Here is an 18,665-nt window from a genome sequence, read left to right as displayed (position 1 = left end):
CGGGTAGAGGTTTGAAAGCCAGCGCTCTTACCGTAAGAGTCCTGTTCGGCAGAGGCCCCGGCCTCGGCTTGCCCTGGGCAGCACAAACAAAGAGCAGTCAATGAATGGAGCGAACCCTCGTACCAAGATGAAAAGAGGAGATCTGCAATGAGCTGTAGTGCTGCCCTCCTAGCCAAAAGCTGGGGCAGCAATGCAGTCATTAGCTTGAACATATGTGAGTGTTCATCATCCTGGAACTGGGATGTATGGCTTATATTAAGGCAAAAGCAATTTCCACTCACAGGGGGTGAATATCCTACAGTACCCTCAGCATCGTGACTTTAAAGGGAGGAGGGGAGTAGGTAGAAGAAGCTGAGCCAACAGGTACAGAAAAGCTGGGACAAACAGGCAAGTTTGCAGGGCTTTCCGAATGTGGCCAGGATCTGAACTGGGCATGGAAGACAGTGTCTTAACCACTTGAGGAATAAACTTAAAGTAGGATGCCTCAGACTCAATCATCAACGAACGGACAGTTATGTGATCCTGGAGCTCCAGGAAATTCCACCAAATGGAGGTTACCTACTGGAAGAATTTTAGCTGTTCTTCTCCATGAGGTTTTACTGAGCAGGATTTGAACTCAGGATCAAGGCTCCCTTCCCTATTTCACTCCACGCTGGAATTTAGCAGAGGTCCTCCAGGCTGATTAGATGTGTGTGATTAAGTTAGCAGAAGCTTTTCAAGAAGGGGGTGGAGGGAATTGCTCTCCTTTCTCTCCAGAACAAAATCAAAATCCAAGGCTTACTCTAGAGAGTATCAATCAGACTGCTGGTTTACTATATGAACATGCCTTTCATTCTAAAGGGCACTGCAGCCCATTGATCGTTTTAATTGAATCCATAAGGGGCCAAAATTGTTTTGTTGGGGTTTCTTATTTTAATTACTGCAGTACCAAGGTTTCACATTAATCATGTTCCCTACAATCATCTCAGTGAATTTGTCTCCCTGCACAGAGCATACTTTGGTACTTACCGCAGCCGTGTGTGTGGCTTAGGTTAGAGAACCTTTAAAAAGCTGCCCAGGGCCTTGGAGATCTTCCAGATAGAAGAGGCACAAGAGCTGGGTCTTGAGGGTTGGGGATGGAGCCACCCAGCTACCCGCGGGGGGGGGGGGGGGGGGTGAAAGGACGAACTACAGGCTGATCAGAAAACATACACTAGCAGTAAAACAACTGGGCATTTTACTGTCAACACGTGTTCATATAGGGATGGATCTTCCAAGCTTTCACTACCAGACACTGCACTATATTGCCATGAGCCACCCCACCACCCCCTGAGGCTGCGTTAGAGAGATTGGAGAGGAGATGGAAGGACAAAAATCCACCCCCTACCACGGCTCGGCGTGCGGGAGTGAAGTTTCAGGTCCTGAGCAGGTGGCTCCGAGGAGGCAGGTTCGCTGGGAGCTTGCGGCGGCTTGTTCTTGCTGACGGGCATTGGCCGAGGCAGCACTTGCTTCGGCAAGCCCTTGAAGAACCATGCCCCCGAACGCTTCCACACCTGGAAAAGAGGCAGAGCACAAGGGAGGTTCAGAGGGAGGTTCTCACTCTCCTGAAAATGGCAGTGCTTCGCCCACAAGAGCATCCCTTTATTAAACAAGGTGGGATGTGCCCCACATTTAAGGGTTAATTAGCTCTCAGCAGCTGCCCCATAGCTACATTCTGGCTGGGCAGATCAGCCTTCGAGAGCTCGTTTGATCACCTTGTTTAGTGAAATGATGAGCATGGTACCCAAAGCGATGGTGGGTGGAGCCTTTTGATAGCTAGCCTTGAATTAACTCTCCAGCCTGCTTGAACGGATGATTCTAGCTTTTCGCACACAGCAGCGTTTTGACTCATTCTCCAACTCACAAGCATGCTGGGCACAATTCACTGTGGCCTTGCCTACTGTGCAATCACATACACCAATGCAAAGTGAGTGCAGAACCTTATCACCCCAGAATGACAGCACCTTACGCCTACTTGGCATTGGGGCAAATGACCTCACCAGGTGCCATGCAACCATGAGTTGGGCCCTGGTATTCCAGACTCAGAAACAGCATGGAGTACCAAGGCCCCAAACTTCACCTCTCTTTGAACAGACACCGTGTTACAGAACATATATATCCACAGCACTTGAAAGCGACCTGTCAGAAAGGGAAAGTCTCCACGTAACCTATTCTCTCAATTTGTGAGCCATAGTACAAAAGCACAGGGCAAGCCAAAATACGGGGCTGATGGCCATTAAACCCTCTCCAGAACAGACGATTGGTACACGCAAAAGTGGTTCATTTTCTTAGGGGAAAACACATCTTGTTCAATCTGCTTTTCATCAAAAAAAGTTGCCCCATCTCTACTGAGAGGGTCCTGCTAACTCGGAGCTGTTCATCTGTCAATGGGAGTTTGTCCGTGGAGTGAGGGTAGAGAATGAGGGGGGAAGAGAGAGAGAGAGAGATTTAAATGATTTAATGGCTTGGGAAAGAAGTTGGCCCTATATCTAATTAACACAGTTCCTTCTGGGATTCTTGGGACAAGCCTACACAGAATTAATATTGTACAAGCATGAAGCCAGCCCCTTAAATAATGCTCCACGTGGCAGAATGCTTAATATCAAGAAATGCTAAGGACAACTATCGTGAAAGCTCCGACTTAAAACCGCTACCGATTCTGGAACCACGAACCGGCAGGAAATCCCAGACATGGGCAGTGAGGAAGTAAAACCAGCCAGGAGAATTGCACTAACCTCTCTCTGCTCACTGCAGATCTTGCACAACCAGATGGAATGAGGGCGGCTGTTGGTTGCCTCGACGCCACACTTCGTGCAGACGTTCTATCAACAAAACAAAATCACATGTTTATGGCACAATGGGACACTAAGTCGCTGCCACCGAGCATTGCCAGAAAGGCCTTGTGCAGAACAATCCCTGAATCCTACTGTAGTTAAAGACTCACAGTTGTTCACCCTAAGAGGTGTGTTTGGGTCTGGTTTCAAAGGTACAAAAATAAATGATCAAGGAAATTCAAAAAGTTAAGACTGAGACTGCCAGCAATGCTCACCGTGCTGTGATGGGGCGTTAGAGCGAGTCCAAAACAGAAGGACATTTTGCATAGCATAAGTTCGGCTATGTCAAAGTGCAACTGAGGGACAACATTTCAGATTTAGTGATAATAATTACACTTGACATTTCCTGTGGCACTTCACACATTCAAAATGGTTTAAAAATGATTTCTCACGAACCCTCACAAAGCCATGCGGAGGTGGGTTCGTTTCACGGAGGCATAAAGTTTAAGGCTGAGATTTGCAAAGCTGACCCAACAGATTCAGACTAAAGCTGGGAAACATTTTTTGAACTAAATTTCCCCCCCCCCCCCACGCACACACAAAAAATGCAGATTTGGGCCAACCAAAACATTGTGCAAATTTGTGAAGACTTGGTCACATTTTTTCTTTTTTCAAAAAAAAAGAAAGAAAAGTCTTGAGTCAAAAAAAGACATTTTGTTCTGAAACTTACTTCAATTTTATTTTTAAAAAATTAAAAACCTGAAGGAAAAAAACAACTCAAAAATCAAACGAAAAACCAAACACTTTGCTCTACCCAAAACAAATTTCTTTTTATTTTTTCAGCACTGCAAGTGAACAAAAAACAAAAAACCAAACAGTCATTCCGCCAGAGCTCATTTAGATACACATCTTCCATTAAAACTAATGGGAGTTGTGTCTCTAAATCCCCTACTCGGCTTTCAAAAATCACAACCTATGTGATTTGCCCAAGGGAGTCGATGTCGGAGCTAGGGTAGAACCCAGGAGTCCCCGAATACACGAGCTGAAGTATGATCTGCATACACTGAGTATGATCTGCAGTTCTCAGGTTCAGCCTAGGTGAGGTCTCACCTTTTTGCAGTCCTCACACACCACACAAGCTGATCCCAGCTGTTCTCCACACAGGATGCAGCGATTGACCCCATCGCCGGCCACGTTCTTGCGCATGTCCTCCAAGCGATTCATGAGACGCCTGCACACACAGAACGTGACACGGTAGCACAAAGACAGTCACGGGGCAAGAGACAGGAGAGTGGCGCTGGCGAGCCCTCCTCTGCTGGACACCACAGATACTTACTTTAGTCCTTTAGTTCATTATTTCTCAACTAACAATCCGAGGACCAGCGCCGGCCCAAGAGATGGCCCTGACACAGTTTAGGAAGGCAGCAGTCCTGGTACCAAAAGGTTGAGAAACACTGCTAGTTAACAGATATATTTCCATTGGTAATGCCCTAGCAACCACCAACATGACAAAGACTCTTCTTTTAGACAGGGCAAAGATATGCATGACCTTCCCTCTTTGATCAGGATTTCCCTCAGTAGCAATGCCTCCCTCAGACTAACCCAACAAGGAGTCAGTTAGGAGGGAAAAGCAGGAGACTAGAAGGAAAGAAGCAGCATAAGGAGTTTGGAAGGAGAAGAAAGAAGAATGGGTATTGTCAAAGGTTAATGTCTCAAGTTCGCCCCCTTGGAGTAAGAGCAGACACCTCACTTACCTCCCATGTCATTCTCTGGGCAACCACAATCCTGTGGTCTTGTGGGAGCACACAGCCCTCTGGCTGTACCTTTCAGAGGATATAAAGCTGTCCAAAAAAAAGGAAAATATTTCCCTGACCCTCTTTCTTGTGCCAGGGAGAGTGAAGCTGTGATGCAGCTGCTCTGCAGTATGCTCTCTGTGTAGCCGCTCTAAGCCACCAGGATAAAGTTCTCTCAATGACTTAATTAATCCACCCCCAACGAGCGGCAGCAGCTATGTCAGCAGGACAAGCTCTTCCGCTGACATAAGCGCCAGTGTGGACGGCGCTAAGTCGGCATAAGTTATGTTGCTCAGGGGGGTGGTTCATTCACACCCCTGAGCAACATAACTTATGTCGACTTAAGATGTAGTGTAGCCATAGCCACAGAGTCAGATCCTTACAGGTGCTACGCATGAGCACCTACAGCCCATTCAAAACCAGGATCAGGTTACAGGGAAATGAAACATTTGCCATCCCTTCACTCTTTCCCAAGAATCCCAGGATCTTTAACTTTCACCATCCTGGACAGCCATCAAGGACCTGAGCCAAAGCCCCTTGTAGTCAATGGGAAGACACCCACGCACTTCCACAGGCTCTGGATTAGACCTCAAAGCTGGTCAAAAGGGACCTCAAAGTAACAGTCACCCGACGTCAGCACTGCATAATAGACGAAGTCCTAGATAACCCAGTAACCATCCAACCCAGAGACAAGTGTTGCATCATAACTAGGCTGGGCAGAACTCAATTTTTATTCTTTTTATAATTTTGATGGATAATATTGAGGTTTATTTTTAAGCATTTTTCCCTATTTTTATTGACTCGTTTTCCCAGGAGCACAAAATTATGGGTTTTAAGCTTTTTCTACTTTTGTCTATTTAAATGTTCAGAGTTGTGGGAATTATGGAAGTCAGACAATAAATATTTAATGACAGTAGATATTGATATTCATAAAGTTAAAACTTTAACTGTTAAAATAAGTTGTGAACATCACACGTCAAGATATACAAAGTAACTATCATTAAAATCAAACTCGCATAAATTCTCAAGCAGCATTTCTTACTTTGTTAATCTGTACATTTCAATCATTATTGACGGAAATATTTTTAATCAGTGTGTGTGTGTGTGTGTGTGTGTACGATGAATAAAAATCTAATCCTTCCAAGTCTAGTCATAACTGTACTGACTCATACAGTCTACGTGAAAATAAAAAGATCCTGTAGGTTGAATGAAGTAAAATATATTAGGAAATGTAAAAGTAATTAACCTGAAGAAAATGTATCACTTTCCACTATCATTTTGCCTGAAAATATTGAGACATCTACAGCTGTTAGTGTCCAATCTAATACATTCTGGGAATCTCTTAATAGGCAGCTAATTTAAAACAAAACAAAGTACAGTGGTGAGGCGTATGGGTACGGAAGACATTGTGCGGGAGGAAGCACAGTCTAACTGAGCAAAGGGCACCAAGTCAAGAGGTTGTGAGTTCTTATCCTGGCACTCCGATCCTATTGACTTGCTGTGCGATCCTGGACAACCATTTATCTCCCTCAGTTTCCCCAGCCATAAGAAAGTGACGATAATACTGCTGTCCCTATCCATCAGTGAGGCCATGAAGATTAACCTTTGTCAAGCACTATGAATATGTAAAGTTCTAGATAATACTGTTCCTCAAACTGGCAATACTATTTCCTTAAATACCTGTGCCCGCTAGTTATGGTCACAGCCTGCTTGGGAACTTAGCCAAAAGCCATCAGGACTTTTTTGCTAGAGCTGTTCAGGAACAAAATTTCCATTCTGTGGGAAATTCCAACATTTCATGAGGGGTGGGAAATCACTCCAATTTGAAACAAAAAGCCAAAATTCTTCAATTTCCCATTAAACTAGAATTCTGAAAAATGTGGATTCAGGGCCTTCAAAATATTTTGTTTGAATACTGTTTTGATTCATTTTGTTTCAGCTTTAATATCATATTTAAAATATTATACACCATATATATATATATATTCGTGAATTAAATATAAACGTTGAAACTAAATGACTTGAAAGAACACTATCAAAATTAAGCATTTTGACTTTTTCCTATCGAAAGAGTTAATCAGAATCAATATGTCCCCATAAAATGTTTCAATTCCAAACAAAACTGCATTTTTCTAAGGAAAACTTCTGTCTAAAATTTTCTGAGCAGCTCTAGTTTCAGTCTGTGAAAAGGACGCAGGATAAAGGCCTTAGTTTATTTTCGGGGATGACATGTAGTGTATTAATGCCGTCTTTACATTTCTAAGAAAAAAAAAGTCAATATTTTACTTTGCAGCAATTGTTAGTCTTTTGAGTAAAATGCAAAAAGCCCACCAGAGACTGCAACTGTGCAAACCCATCTGCTTCCAGTGCAGGTGAAGAGACATAGCTAGCAACTTCTGAAAAACCAACTGTTTGCAAGCTCTGGAAAGACGCAACAGCACAAAAGGTTTGAGTGGTAAACTGTACAACTGGTTAACTTACAAACCAACTAGCTAAAAATAGCAGAATCTAAAATGCATTATTTATTCCGTTCAAAGGGGGGGGGAGAGAGAGAGAAAAATCCTTACTTGAGAGAATTTCAGGGGAAAAAAAATCAAGCCCGCAGGGGGCTTTATGCACTCCCATTGCAGCATGACCCAAATCTGACAAAGCAGCTAAAACACCATCCATTAAAAAAAAAAAGACATTGTCCCCCATGTCTTATGACAGTTTCAGGTTTATGACAGTTACACTGACCACACTCTCGGATCATTTACAAACTATATGATCCCTAATTTACATGTGGCAAACCCTGAAGAGACTTTACTGAGATCCGTGGATTTCATCCTTAAACTGCAAGCTGTTCACAGAGTGGAACCCAAGAATACCTGCCAGACATTTTCTATGGACTGCAGAAAAGAGAGAATACGTAAGAACTCGACAAAGGAATATGCCTTGACAGTGCAGCAAGAGATAGAAAATACATTGTAGGCACCCAAACCAAGCCATTTTATTTCAGTTTGTACTGTGCCGGATCCAAAGCTGGTTGAAGTCAGTGGGAGTCTTTCCACTGACTTCTCTAGCTTTGATTCAGGCCCATAATGCTGAAGTCTTGTTCTATGGGTGTTTATTAAAGGGACACTATCAGGTCAAGTTTGACCCCCAAATTCAGGTGGTATAAAAAAAAACAGGGGTAAAATCCTGGCCCTATTGAAATGAATGGCAAAATTCCCATTCACTTCAGGATTTCACCCTATACTTGAGGCTAATAGAAAAGTTTCCAGTTTTAAGGTGGAGGGGAAAATGGACATTTTAAAAATATAAACCCCCCTAATATAGAGCACATTTCTGCAATACATACAGTAGGAGTGCAGCAGCTAGAGCAGGGGACCCTGAAAGCGAATGCCTAGAAAATGCCTATCGGCAAAACTGAAAGAGCCCAGTCTATTTGCATTGTCAAAAAGCAAACCACCAACATACGGGTGAAAACTCAAGTCAAGGAGTTTAATTCTTTCAGTTTGCATAATCTAAAACATTGTCAATAATGCAAGGAAGGCACTTCTTCTTTACGTAATTCTGATTTTTAACCTGACAAGATACTTTCTTAAAGGAATAAAATGGGTTAAAGATTAACAGTCTCTGGTCTGAGTTAGGTGGGTTGATGACTTTCTCCTGTACTTTTAATGGTTAAACTGTTTTCTAGCATCATTCTCTCTCATGCCTTCATTCCTAAAGCCTGCTGCTATCTATCTCTTACTTTGAGCTCAGTTCACTGGAGATTATTCATCCACGATTCTTTTCTGGATGTAAACTCAGCTGCCAGACTTGGTGATGCAAAGGAATCACTCCTCACCATACATCCATAGGTTTAACATTCCATGGGGAATACATTTAGTTGCAAACACTAAGGGTCCCGTTGATTTTAATGGGCCCTGGATTAGGCCCTTAATATTTAGATCAGAATGAAGATTATTCCAGTGTTTCTAAAAAGAGAAAGTTGGCTGTTCTCAAAACACTCCTTAATTAAATTAACCACTGCAATTTCTATCCTATAGTCCAGGAAGCTTTTCTGTCAACTCTGCACAGGGGCATATTATGGAAGTGTGACAAGTGAGTGAAACCAACAAATCTAGGAATATCATTGCCTAGAGTGTTTGGTGCTAGCGTTATATTGTTGATTATGGCAAGTACTGTATATCTTTGTTTAGAAGCCCCAGCAGCAGATACATTTCATTATTTAATCCAGTGGTTTATCTAGGGACATAATCTATTACTTTCCCCACAGATTGCATGCTACTGCTGCTCACCCAGGAATGCCGTCTAAAAGTCACACCTTACGTTTTATGTAATTGTATGTAGAGGTCTGGTTTTGTGCAAAATTTCTGGCAAAATGGCTATTTTCATAGGGAAAAAAAATCTGCAAGTTCAATTTTTCACGGTTTTGTCAATGCCAAGCCAGCTATGCTTGAAAATGGGCCCATTTCCATTGAGCAAATCTGCATGTCCAAACAAACCTTGTTCATGGAAAGTTGAAACAAATTGCAAAAACAAAACAAAAACATCCTTTAACCTCAAGCAATTCTGAATTGGGCTCCAAATGTTTTGCAAAACCATCCCTTACCATGGGGCATAGAGCCTATTTTATTAATAGTGCAAAAAATATATAACAATGTGTGTACTCGCACAGGGATTATATGGCTCCTTTAACCACAGATATTTACCTTATTACAGTATTGATGCTATAATCATAAATGCTGCTCTTTTCTTAGAATGTAATGCTGCAGCCAGGAGTTTGTACCCCAAAGCGGTAAAGATTGTGTTTTCACAATTACACACACATGCGCCCCTGCCTTCCCAGCGAGGTTGTTAAATTGAGGCCTGAGGCCCATCTCTGAGGAGCAGCCAGGCTAGGAGTTAAAGCTCCCTGGGAATCATCAGAAGGGATAAACCAAGTTCTAATGTTCAAAACTGCGCAATTGTGGACAGTGGCTGAGTGCACAAGACTGATGGTTTTGCCATACAGCAATTGCGCTATTAGCGTCTAACTCCGAGTTTCTTTAAGTTCCTGGGGGTACTTTAAGACAGAAAAGTGCTCTAGAAAATCAGATTCCATTCTGTCCCCCTTTTATTGGGGGAAAACAATTCACAGAGCCACAGGATAGTTCCGAATACAAGTATCTGAATTTCCAGAACACTCAGAAAATTCACATCTGTATCTGCTCCACAGTGACTCAAGGACCCTCGGGCAATGGCACACCCCTATGCAGCTCTTTGATCCTCCTCTCTTTAAACTTCCTCAGTCCCATAGCTTTGCCTTCCCTCTGTGGGAGGTCGATTCTTCGCTGTCACTGCACCTGCTCTCCCTGAAACAGCCTGCCCTCCTCCTCACTCTGCTTTCCCTCCTTAAATTGCAGTTCAGACCCCTCCTCTTCCATGCTGCCAACAGCTAGGGAGCTGTCACAAGTTCCCCATACCATCACTTACCAGTCCTTCACGCTTCTCCTGATCTACTGCTTCCTCCTACTTACACACCTTCCGATTTTAACTGCTCTACTTTGTAAGAAAGGCACGCTATAATTAAATTGCAATAGATTGTACTCGACACTGGAACAAAAAGATTTGGTTCTCATCAAACTATGTCCTCCTCCATTATGAGGTCTTGTTACTTTAGGGCTATCTACATACAAGATTTGCTCCAGTTTCACTAATGCACTAATTTAATTCAATGGGTACGTCTGCGTGTGGACACTTGTACAGAGGTATAAATCTGGCTTTCATTGGTTTAGTTTGCCCCAGTTAAATAACTTGGGTTATCAACACTCACACTGGGCCCTGGTATGCAAATTGGTTCTTATCTGTATATTTAGTGCTAATTGAATCCTGAGAGGAAGGATGATCCAATGATTAGCGTCCCTGTTCTGCCACAGACTTCCTGTGCGACCATGGCCAAGTCATCTAGCCTCTCTGTGCCTCCGTTCTTCATCTCTAAAATGGGGGTGAGCAGTGCCCCACCTCACAGGAGTGTTGTGAGGAGACGCTCCGATACCATGGTAACAGGTCCATACAAGTACCACAGATAAACCAGAATGAAATGTTAACAGAAAGGTGGGGTTAGCCTGTCTGCTGAAGATGGATCAGTGCAGAGCCAGCCCCGACCAGAAGAGTGAAGGAAGGTGCATTACACAGGCCACCTAAATTATCCTCCGCTAAGCTGTGGACAGACTCCATTTTGGAAACCAGATACTGATCATGAAGGACAGCAAGAGAGAGACCGAGGGTAATCAACTCATACATACGGCATGAGGGCAAGCTGAATGTAAATTATTGATTCAAGTTTAATTACTGGTATCAAAAGGTCCAGGTACTCCTGACTGGAACAAACTCGGATTTCTTCCAATGTAACCTAATACATAATACATCTTTGCAGTAAAATGGATTCAATGTAGACTGGCTGTTTTCACTGCTGCTAACAGCTAGAGAGATTTATATTGTAACAAACCATCTTCCTTTCTCAACACTTTTCAGCTGGTCTTAGGTCAATTTTAGGTCAATCTCATTCAGCTAATACAATTCTTGCAAACAGAAATGTTTTGCAATTGAAGTCTATGTAACTGTATCAGTCTTACTCAACCGATGGCATTCTGCTGCTCCGTCATGGCTACGAATCAGCATCGAGGCTTCCTCACGGCTTTTCCTCCCCTCTCCTGTAGATGTCATTTGTTTATCTTTCTAATTTTTGCTGCATGTATAAATTAACCATCCATTTAATCACTTTCTACTACGTGTCTCTAACACAGTGGCTGGATTTTAATTACCATTATGCACATTTCCGAAGTGCCCATCACTGTGGTATCGAATGGGCTAATTTTAAAAAGCAGTGTGTACATTTTATGACTATTCAAATCTGCAGTTGAACAGGCCAAGATAAGAGTAATCAAATCACAGGCTACAGTGCCTAGTATGAGAGGTACAGGGAGCAATATTTTCCTTACGGTGGGAGGAGCAGTATCCATCCTCTAACAAATCAGGTATTGGTCACTAATGGAAGCAAGATATGGGCCGCATGGACTGGTATAATATTTCCTTTGTTCCTAACATTAGCCCCAGGCAAAGTAAGCTTATTCTTTGTCTGGCTCTACAAATCTACACTGTGCTGTTCGGAAGACAAAACCAGACTCCTTCGCCAGTTAGGGATCCTTGAGAAGCACCACCCCAGAGACAGCGATGGCCCTTGCGGAGCCTCCGAGAATTCATCCATGTATGTCATCACCTCTAGTCTAAGCCCCCACAGGTGGCACGGTACCATCCTACACGGCCATGAAGACGACCTTGCAAGAGACTTGGGAGAGTCCACAACAGAGGCGACATGGTCTGTCTTTGGAGGAGAGAGTATAGGGCAGCATTATTCCTGCACCACCGGCTGGCCAGTCCAGGGAACTGTTCTGAAGAGGCTACAGAAGAGGCTTAGGTGCCTAACATGAGGCACCTGTATCTATTTAGGCACCTAATTCAGTGGCTTGATTCATAGGGTCCTGGGCACCCGCACCTCCCACTGGACTACCATTAGTAGTAACATCACCGTCGTGCCCAGGAGCCCTAGTCATAGGCCAGGTGCTGCACAAACACAGGGCAAAAAAAAGACAGTCCCTGCCCCAAAGAGTTTACAGTCTAAGCGTAAGACAAGAAAGAACAGATGAGCACGGACAGACAGGGGAGTACAAGGAAACAATGAGACGATACTGGCCAGCACACCAGCAGCCGAACCTTTGACTCAACCCTAGCGTCTCACTGCCCTGGTAAGAACAAAGATGCGACAGGAGCATCTACACCGCAGTGATGAATACGAAATAAACGTCTCGATAGACCAGAAGCATTTCAAGCAGGAGCTTTGCGTTCAGCTTGACATCTATTGCAGAAGCTGCAATTGTGCGCGCGCACACTCGGCATATACTGTGCCTTTAACAGCAGTTCACGAGAGCAGCGCCATTCCAGCAACCCTGCAGCATGATGGCATGGGCATTTTCTCTTGCTTTTTTATTCCGGACAAGCTGTCATCAACCAGGGGGATACAGAAAGAACCTTTATTAAGTGCAAAACAAGAACGGGCACCAGCGTATGCATGCAAAAGTTCTCCCTAGTTAAATATTTATTGCAGCTCCACAAAAATGAATCACGAAGACAAGCCTAATGGGTTTGAAACAGCACCAAGCAGTACGTTCAATGCAGCACGCAGTACAAACGGGGAAAAAAACCTGAATCACAAAGGATAAATGGTTTTATGCCTCGCCTCACAACTGCACGGAGTTGAACACTGAAATTCTGTGATCAGCTTTAAAAAAAAACACTCCTGTCACAACAGATTTGATTGGAATGAGCTTGTAGAGGGATCTTGCAAAGATTTATAAGAAAAGGGAAAAAGTTAATGCAATACACAAAAAAAGATCACCCAGCTGACTCCAGAATTAAGCGACTACTATTTTTACTGGGACCTCATGTGTATTAAAGGTTTGAATATTAAAACTAAAGTTAACATGAAGGCCAAAAAAAAAAATCGAACATGTGATCTAATGTTTTTTAAAAAAAATTAAAATTAGGATCAAAAGTTTAGGAGCAATTTTCTTTATATATGCACATACGTCTAATGGCAAAATGTGGTTCAACCATTGTCTCAGCTTGAGACACTGAATGATCATGAACTTGGTGCATTCAGTGTTTAAGTATGTCGAATATCGGCATGACGCAATGATGCCTTTGTTAGGCTTTCAGCATTTTTATATGCCTGCAGCTACTGTTTTATGCGCAGGGACGTTCATTTCTATACACCCAAGAGTCACACTCCTGCACAGCAGGTAAAAATCTCACACATTTCATCCAGCAACCTTTGATCCAAATCTGCCAGGCTCCTAGCTACGTACACACATGCTGAAACCAAACTGAGGTTGGCCATGAACAGAGAAAGGGGGGAAACACACACACACACACAGAAAGGAAAACAAAATAGCTGATCCATTCCCTGCGGAACTTGTGAAGGCTGAACATCAGCAACATGAAGAGTTAAGGTGAAAAGTCAAGCCCAGCTTATGAAGAGAGCAGTTTCCTTCAGAAGACAGCAATATGCTGTGCCAGATTGCACAAAACCAGCCTGTTTGTAGAGGACATTGGTACATTCTGGCTGAAATCTGCTAGCCATTTCCAACAGGCAATGCCAATACCTACAAATCTCTACTGTAAACAAAGGCAGAGATCACAAATGTTAGAGAGAGGAATTCAATATGCTCTTCTAAGGTGAGGGGTTGGAATCCCAAGGAGCTCAGAGATCAGGAGACTAAAACAAAATACAGAACTTTTGCAATTGGAAAATTTCCTGCAAAACACACACACACACACACACGAGAGACAGACAGAGGGTTTTTGGCTTGGAGATTTAGCTCTATTCCTGAGTGATTTCAAGAAGTGAACTTTCCCAAGTGGAACATCCACCATCATTCTCTAGCTGGGTATTTTACCATACATTTGAAGGTACGGTTGTGAAGTTTGCCTCTGATCCATTTGCTTCTGATCTCCCCGCCTCCACCTGCCCATGCATTCCACAGAAAGTTGGGGAGGAAGGGGAGAAACAAGCCATACTAGAGAACGTTCGGCTTTGAGTCAAGCCTCTTTGAATCAAGCATGTTGCTGCTCTCAGAACTGCTGCTGCTCTCTCGCCAGCTCTGAACTAGCTTGCGAATGAACAAAAATTTCAGGGGTTCTTATACAACCAGGCCATTTATCCTCAAATTACACGTCAGCAGCAGGAAAAAAAAAAAAACTAACCACCCTCACGAAGACTTCTGCACCAGCATCTCTGCGCTTTTCAGAAAAGCCAGTCTGACAGATGGCTTCCCCTGCATGCTTCAGCAGGTCTTCAACTGGTTTTGAATCTTCCATAGGAGAAAGTTTGGATTTCGAATGCTTAACTTCACCAAATTCAGCATCTCAGGATCCCTTCCCCTCCCACACCCCAAGCTTCTTTCCAGTCATATTTAGGGCAGATCTCTGATTATATCTTTACAGCTTACTTTGAATTCACTTTAAACAGTCAGGTGAACAGGACTAGATCTCAGCTGAGTCAGAAGCAGCCAAGTTACAGTATCCGTGGGTTCGATTTTCAAACACTCGTTTGCTTTCAACATCTATGTGTTGTTTTTCCATTTTCAGGAGGTGGAACTGCTCTGCCTTTTTATGAATCAACAGCCCCTGAGGGCAACTTATTTGTAGCAAACAACTAGAGGGGTTTTTAACATTCTCTGAAACAGTTCATAATGCTGGCGCTGGCTGCGCCCGACTCCTACCCCGAGATGGAAAAAACAAGTGGCTGACTAAGCCTGGATAGAATACAATCACCCGCTGTCCTTAAAACAAACACAGGATGTTAGACACGAAGGATTACAGGATTTCCCTCTGCGAAACTGTCACTGATGGAGCAGGTTGATATATAACAATTATTATTTTGCTCTTCTCTGGTATCTTCTCCAATGCATGGCACAAACTCAGATGCCGAAAGGAAATGGGGGATCTTCTTACACTGCTCTGCTAGGTAGGTAGGGCTAGAAGGTATACAGTATCCAGCTCTCTGTGCATCCTCAAATGGAAGATGGTCTTGAAGTTCAGGAAGAGGACGGGGCATTAGAAGAGATGGTTTATTGCCAGCTCTCCCACAGGTGCTCTCCTCTTTCAAATGCCACACCACACCCTCTGGGAATTTCCCAGCAGGCGTGCTGATTGGCCTTCCTGCTCCAAAACCACCGCTCTCTAGCACAAGAGAAGAACTGCCCCAGTATGGGGCTTATGACACAGTCAATCACTTCTCCTTCCAACCAGCAGAGAGCAGTGGTATACAGAGGCACGGTAGCTACTTAACTTGCGAGGTGCTGGCTGCAGCTCTACAGTTCTACTGAGTTGGCAATATACTTCTTCAAAGCGTTACGTACATAAAAAAGGCCGGTGGAACCACCTGTAGCATGGCTGGCAGTGTCCAAGCCAGCCCTATTCAAACCAGAATAAGGTGCAGGTTGAAGAGTGAGGGTGATTAACCACAGGAACTAACTACCAGGGAAAGTGATGGATTCTCCATCTCTTGGTCTTCACATGGAGACTGGAGGCCTTTCTGGCAGAGATGTTTCAGCCAAATGCAAGTTACTGGGCTCAACACAGGACTAACTGGAGGAAAGTCAGTGTTACACAGGTCCGTCTAGATAATCTAATGCCACCTTCTGGCCATAAAAAAAGCCCTGTGAATTCTATCCGTTTTTCAGTAGAACACAACACTGTGTACATTTCCTACAGTAGTCCACAGAGCAACAATATGAAGTGGCTTATTAAACTGCTAGCCTCATTTAAATAAATGAATGCAGCTACAATGGGGGTGTATCACGATTAACAAAGGAGCGTGGATTGGGATCACAGCAGCACGGGGATACGACGAGGCGAGAACGTTGGGGTCTGGTCCGGTTTCCATCGCGGCGCTGAAAAAGGCGGAGGACACAAGAGGCTGCAGCTGGAGCTAAGGCAGAGTTTAGCCAGTGTGGGGAGGAGACTTTCCCTGGCTGAACAGGTCACTGCAGGCCAACGGTGCCAGCTGGAAGAGACCCCCTGAAGGCAGTTTCCGTCTCTCCCCTAGTAGAAACACTGCAGTACACTAGCTGCTGGCTAGAAAACGAGTCAAGCGAATGCTTTGTGTCTCTCTCCTGACCCTCTGACTGGGCCAGGGAGCAAATGCAAGTATGACAGAATCTCTGGGGCATAATACGGCCTACGCACCTCCGCCCCCCCCCCAGCAATCATCAAAACGTCATGAAAGGGCACCCCTACGACTGAGTCGGTCACAAGATACACAAACCTCTCTGTGGGATCTGGGGCAAGGAGCAGGATGCAGAGACCCCATGGCACAGGGGTCCGCCCCGCGTATGCTGCACAGCGTTCCACCACATCGTCAGGCAGGAGTGTTATTAGGGAGGCGGGGGAGGGGGGCAGGCATGGCAGGAAACCTTCAGCTGCTGCAGACTTGCTCGGGTGCAGGTCTGCAGCCCAGGGAGGGACGGGTGGATGGTAAGTTGCTGTACTACTTCAGAATTCCCCTGCACCAAGTCCATTTACTTGTGCTTGACCAAGGGGAGAGGATTTAGGCCCATTGATAAAACTCAGCGTGCCAAATTCTGCTCTCTCATTGATGCGGAGCTAAACCCAGAGTCACTCCAGTGGTGGCAACTGAGCGACTGGACTGCCATGGGTAACACAGAGCAGCATCTGGCCCGGCAAGGAAGGCCTGGTGGCTGTCTCCATGGAGGTGCTGGATGTTAGATTGTTACACAGACACAGTTGTATCCCATGCTTATTCGGGGTGGATCTCTGTCCTCCCCGAGTGGCCAGACAACTTAGAGGTTTGAGTCCACTGCTGGCTTTGAGCTAACAGAGGTGGGTCTTTTAGCTCATGCAGTAGAGGCTGGTGCTTTCAAACCCAGAGGTCCATGGTCTTCTCCTCACTGCCAGCCACCCATGCTGGGCATCGTCTTACATTGGTACCCCCTGAAAAAGCCTAGACCGCATTTTAAATGACCTATCGGGGCTAGAAGTTGTAGAAATGGGCCCACGCTATAATATTCAGCTCCAAATCCAGGTTTCAAATACCCCCCAGTTCCAGGGTATCTAGATCTGAGGATTTGACTTACCCTATTTGAGGGGCTGGGGAGGGATAACCAAAATGTAGATGTGGCTCTGAGTTTGAATCAGACACCTCATGAGTTCAGGGATGCTTCAATTCATGGGTTTGATCTTTGCCCATCTAATTTTCACTTTTGCTGTCGGTCAGTCTCCCTGCCAATGAAGGATTAATTACTAGATCCTTCAGCAAAAGTCAATGTTATATTGTCTTTCCTTGTACACTATTTCACACACATAGCATTGGGTGTTCTCAGCTAACTTAACAAAACTCTCCTTGAAAAACCCTTCTGCTCCCATCCTGACATGCAAGAGAACACAAGCTGAAACTTCCAGGACATGTTGGGACCCCCTGTTTTGTTCATTTATTTACTAAAAGAACTCCTATCCCAGTATCTAGTTATCATTTTCAGCAATTAAATAGGCATCCATACACAATCAAATCAGTACAAACATCAAATACAGTAGCACGGCCCTGCGACATACAACCACAATCAGCAAAAATTAAATTACAAAACAGTATCTCCCCAACCCAAGTTTCCAAAGGAACTGCCTACTTCCCCTCAGTCTTCCCCAAATGCCCCACGGTATGTCTACACTTACCAGGGATTGACACTGTGGTAATCGTTGCACCAGGGGTCGATTTAGTGGGTCTAGTGAAGACCCGCTAAATTGACCCCTGAACGCTCTCCTGTCAACTCCGGTACTCCACCGGAATGAGAAATGTAAGGTAAGTCGACAGGAGAGTTTCTCCCATCAACCCAGTGTGGTGTAGACGCCGCAGTAAGTCGACCTAAGCTACGTCAAGTTCAGCTACGTTATTCACGTAGCTGGAGTTGCATAACTTAAGCCGACTTACACGTGTAGCGTAGACCACGCCTCTGTGTTTTGTCTATTTAGATTGTAATCTCTTTGGGGCAGGGACGGTCTCTTAGTGAGTGCTTGTACAGCCCCCAGTACAATGAGGCTTAGCTGAGGCCTTTATGTGCTTCTGTAATACAAGTCAATATGAATAATGAAAATGGATTTTCCAGGATGCCCCCTAGGTCAATAGATTTAGGCTATTTTGTTCCAGGATGGGGAAACTGAATTCCAAAATGTAGGGGCCCTCTTGGGGAAATCAATCTTCTTGTAATGGAAGATTTGATTTCAGCTAACCCAGATGCATTGGATGGGCAAAGCCATGTTAGCATTACACAAATGTCTGGGCTCAAAGGGGTTTTGGAAGGAGGTAGGTGGCGGCAGATAGCAAGGAGATGCAGCTCTGTTGTACGAGGATCAAATGGGTTCCCCTATGATCTTCATGCCACAAGGCTGAATCTAACACATACAAACAAAGTGAAGCCCATTCACTGACTCATGTTTCCATCTTGTGGGTTCCATGGAGCAATTAGCCAGGTGGTTT

At 44.3% G+C, this 18,665-nt stretch overlaps 1 protein-coding gene across 25 annotated transcripts in view; it reads right to left on the bottom strand.

The window, feature by feature from the left end:
* The window catches only part of RPH3A (rabphilin 3A), a 168,273-nt gene that overhangs the window by 39,790 nt on the left and 109,818 nt on the right, over window positions 1-18,665 (bottom strand). For 24 of the 25 annotated variants that reach the window (XM_074972902.1, XM_074972880.1, XM_074972899.1 and 21 more), the window contains 4 exons: window positions 3,903-4,023; window positions 2,754-2,840; window positions 1,367-1,532; window positions 32-73 (listed from right to left, as the gene is read on the bottom strand). In XM_074972902.1, coding sequence (XP_074829003.1) covers window positions 32-73; window positions 1,367-1,532; window positions 2,754-2,840; window positions 3,903-4,023 — 416 coding nt within the window. The remainder of the gene's footprint in view (window positions 1-31; window positions 74-1,366; window positions 1,533-2,753; window positions 2,841-3,902; window positions 4,024-18,665) is intronic. The other variant, XM_074972881.1, reaches the window with a different exon arrangement.

Source organism: Natator depressus, chromosome 15 (genome assembly GCF_965152275.1).
Source record: "Natator depressus isolate rNatDep1 chromosome 15, rNatDep2.hap1, whole genome shotgun sequence".
Taxonomy (NCBI): Eukaryota; Metazoa; Chordata; order Testudines; family Cheloniidae; genus Natator; species Natator depressus.
Note: the sequence above shows the minus strand (reverse complement) of the source record. Positions and strands in the feature narration are given on the sequence as shown.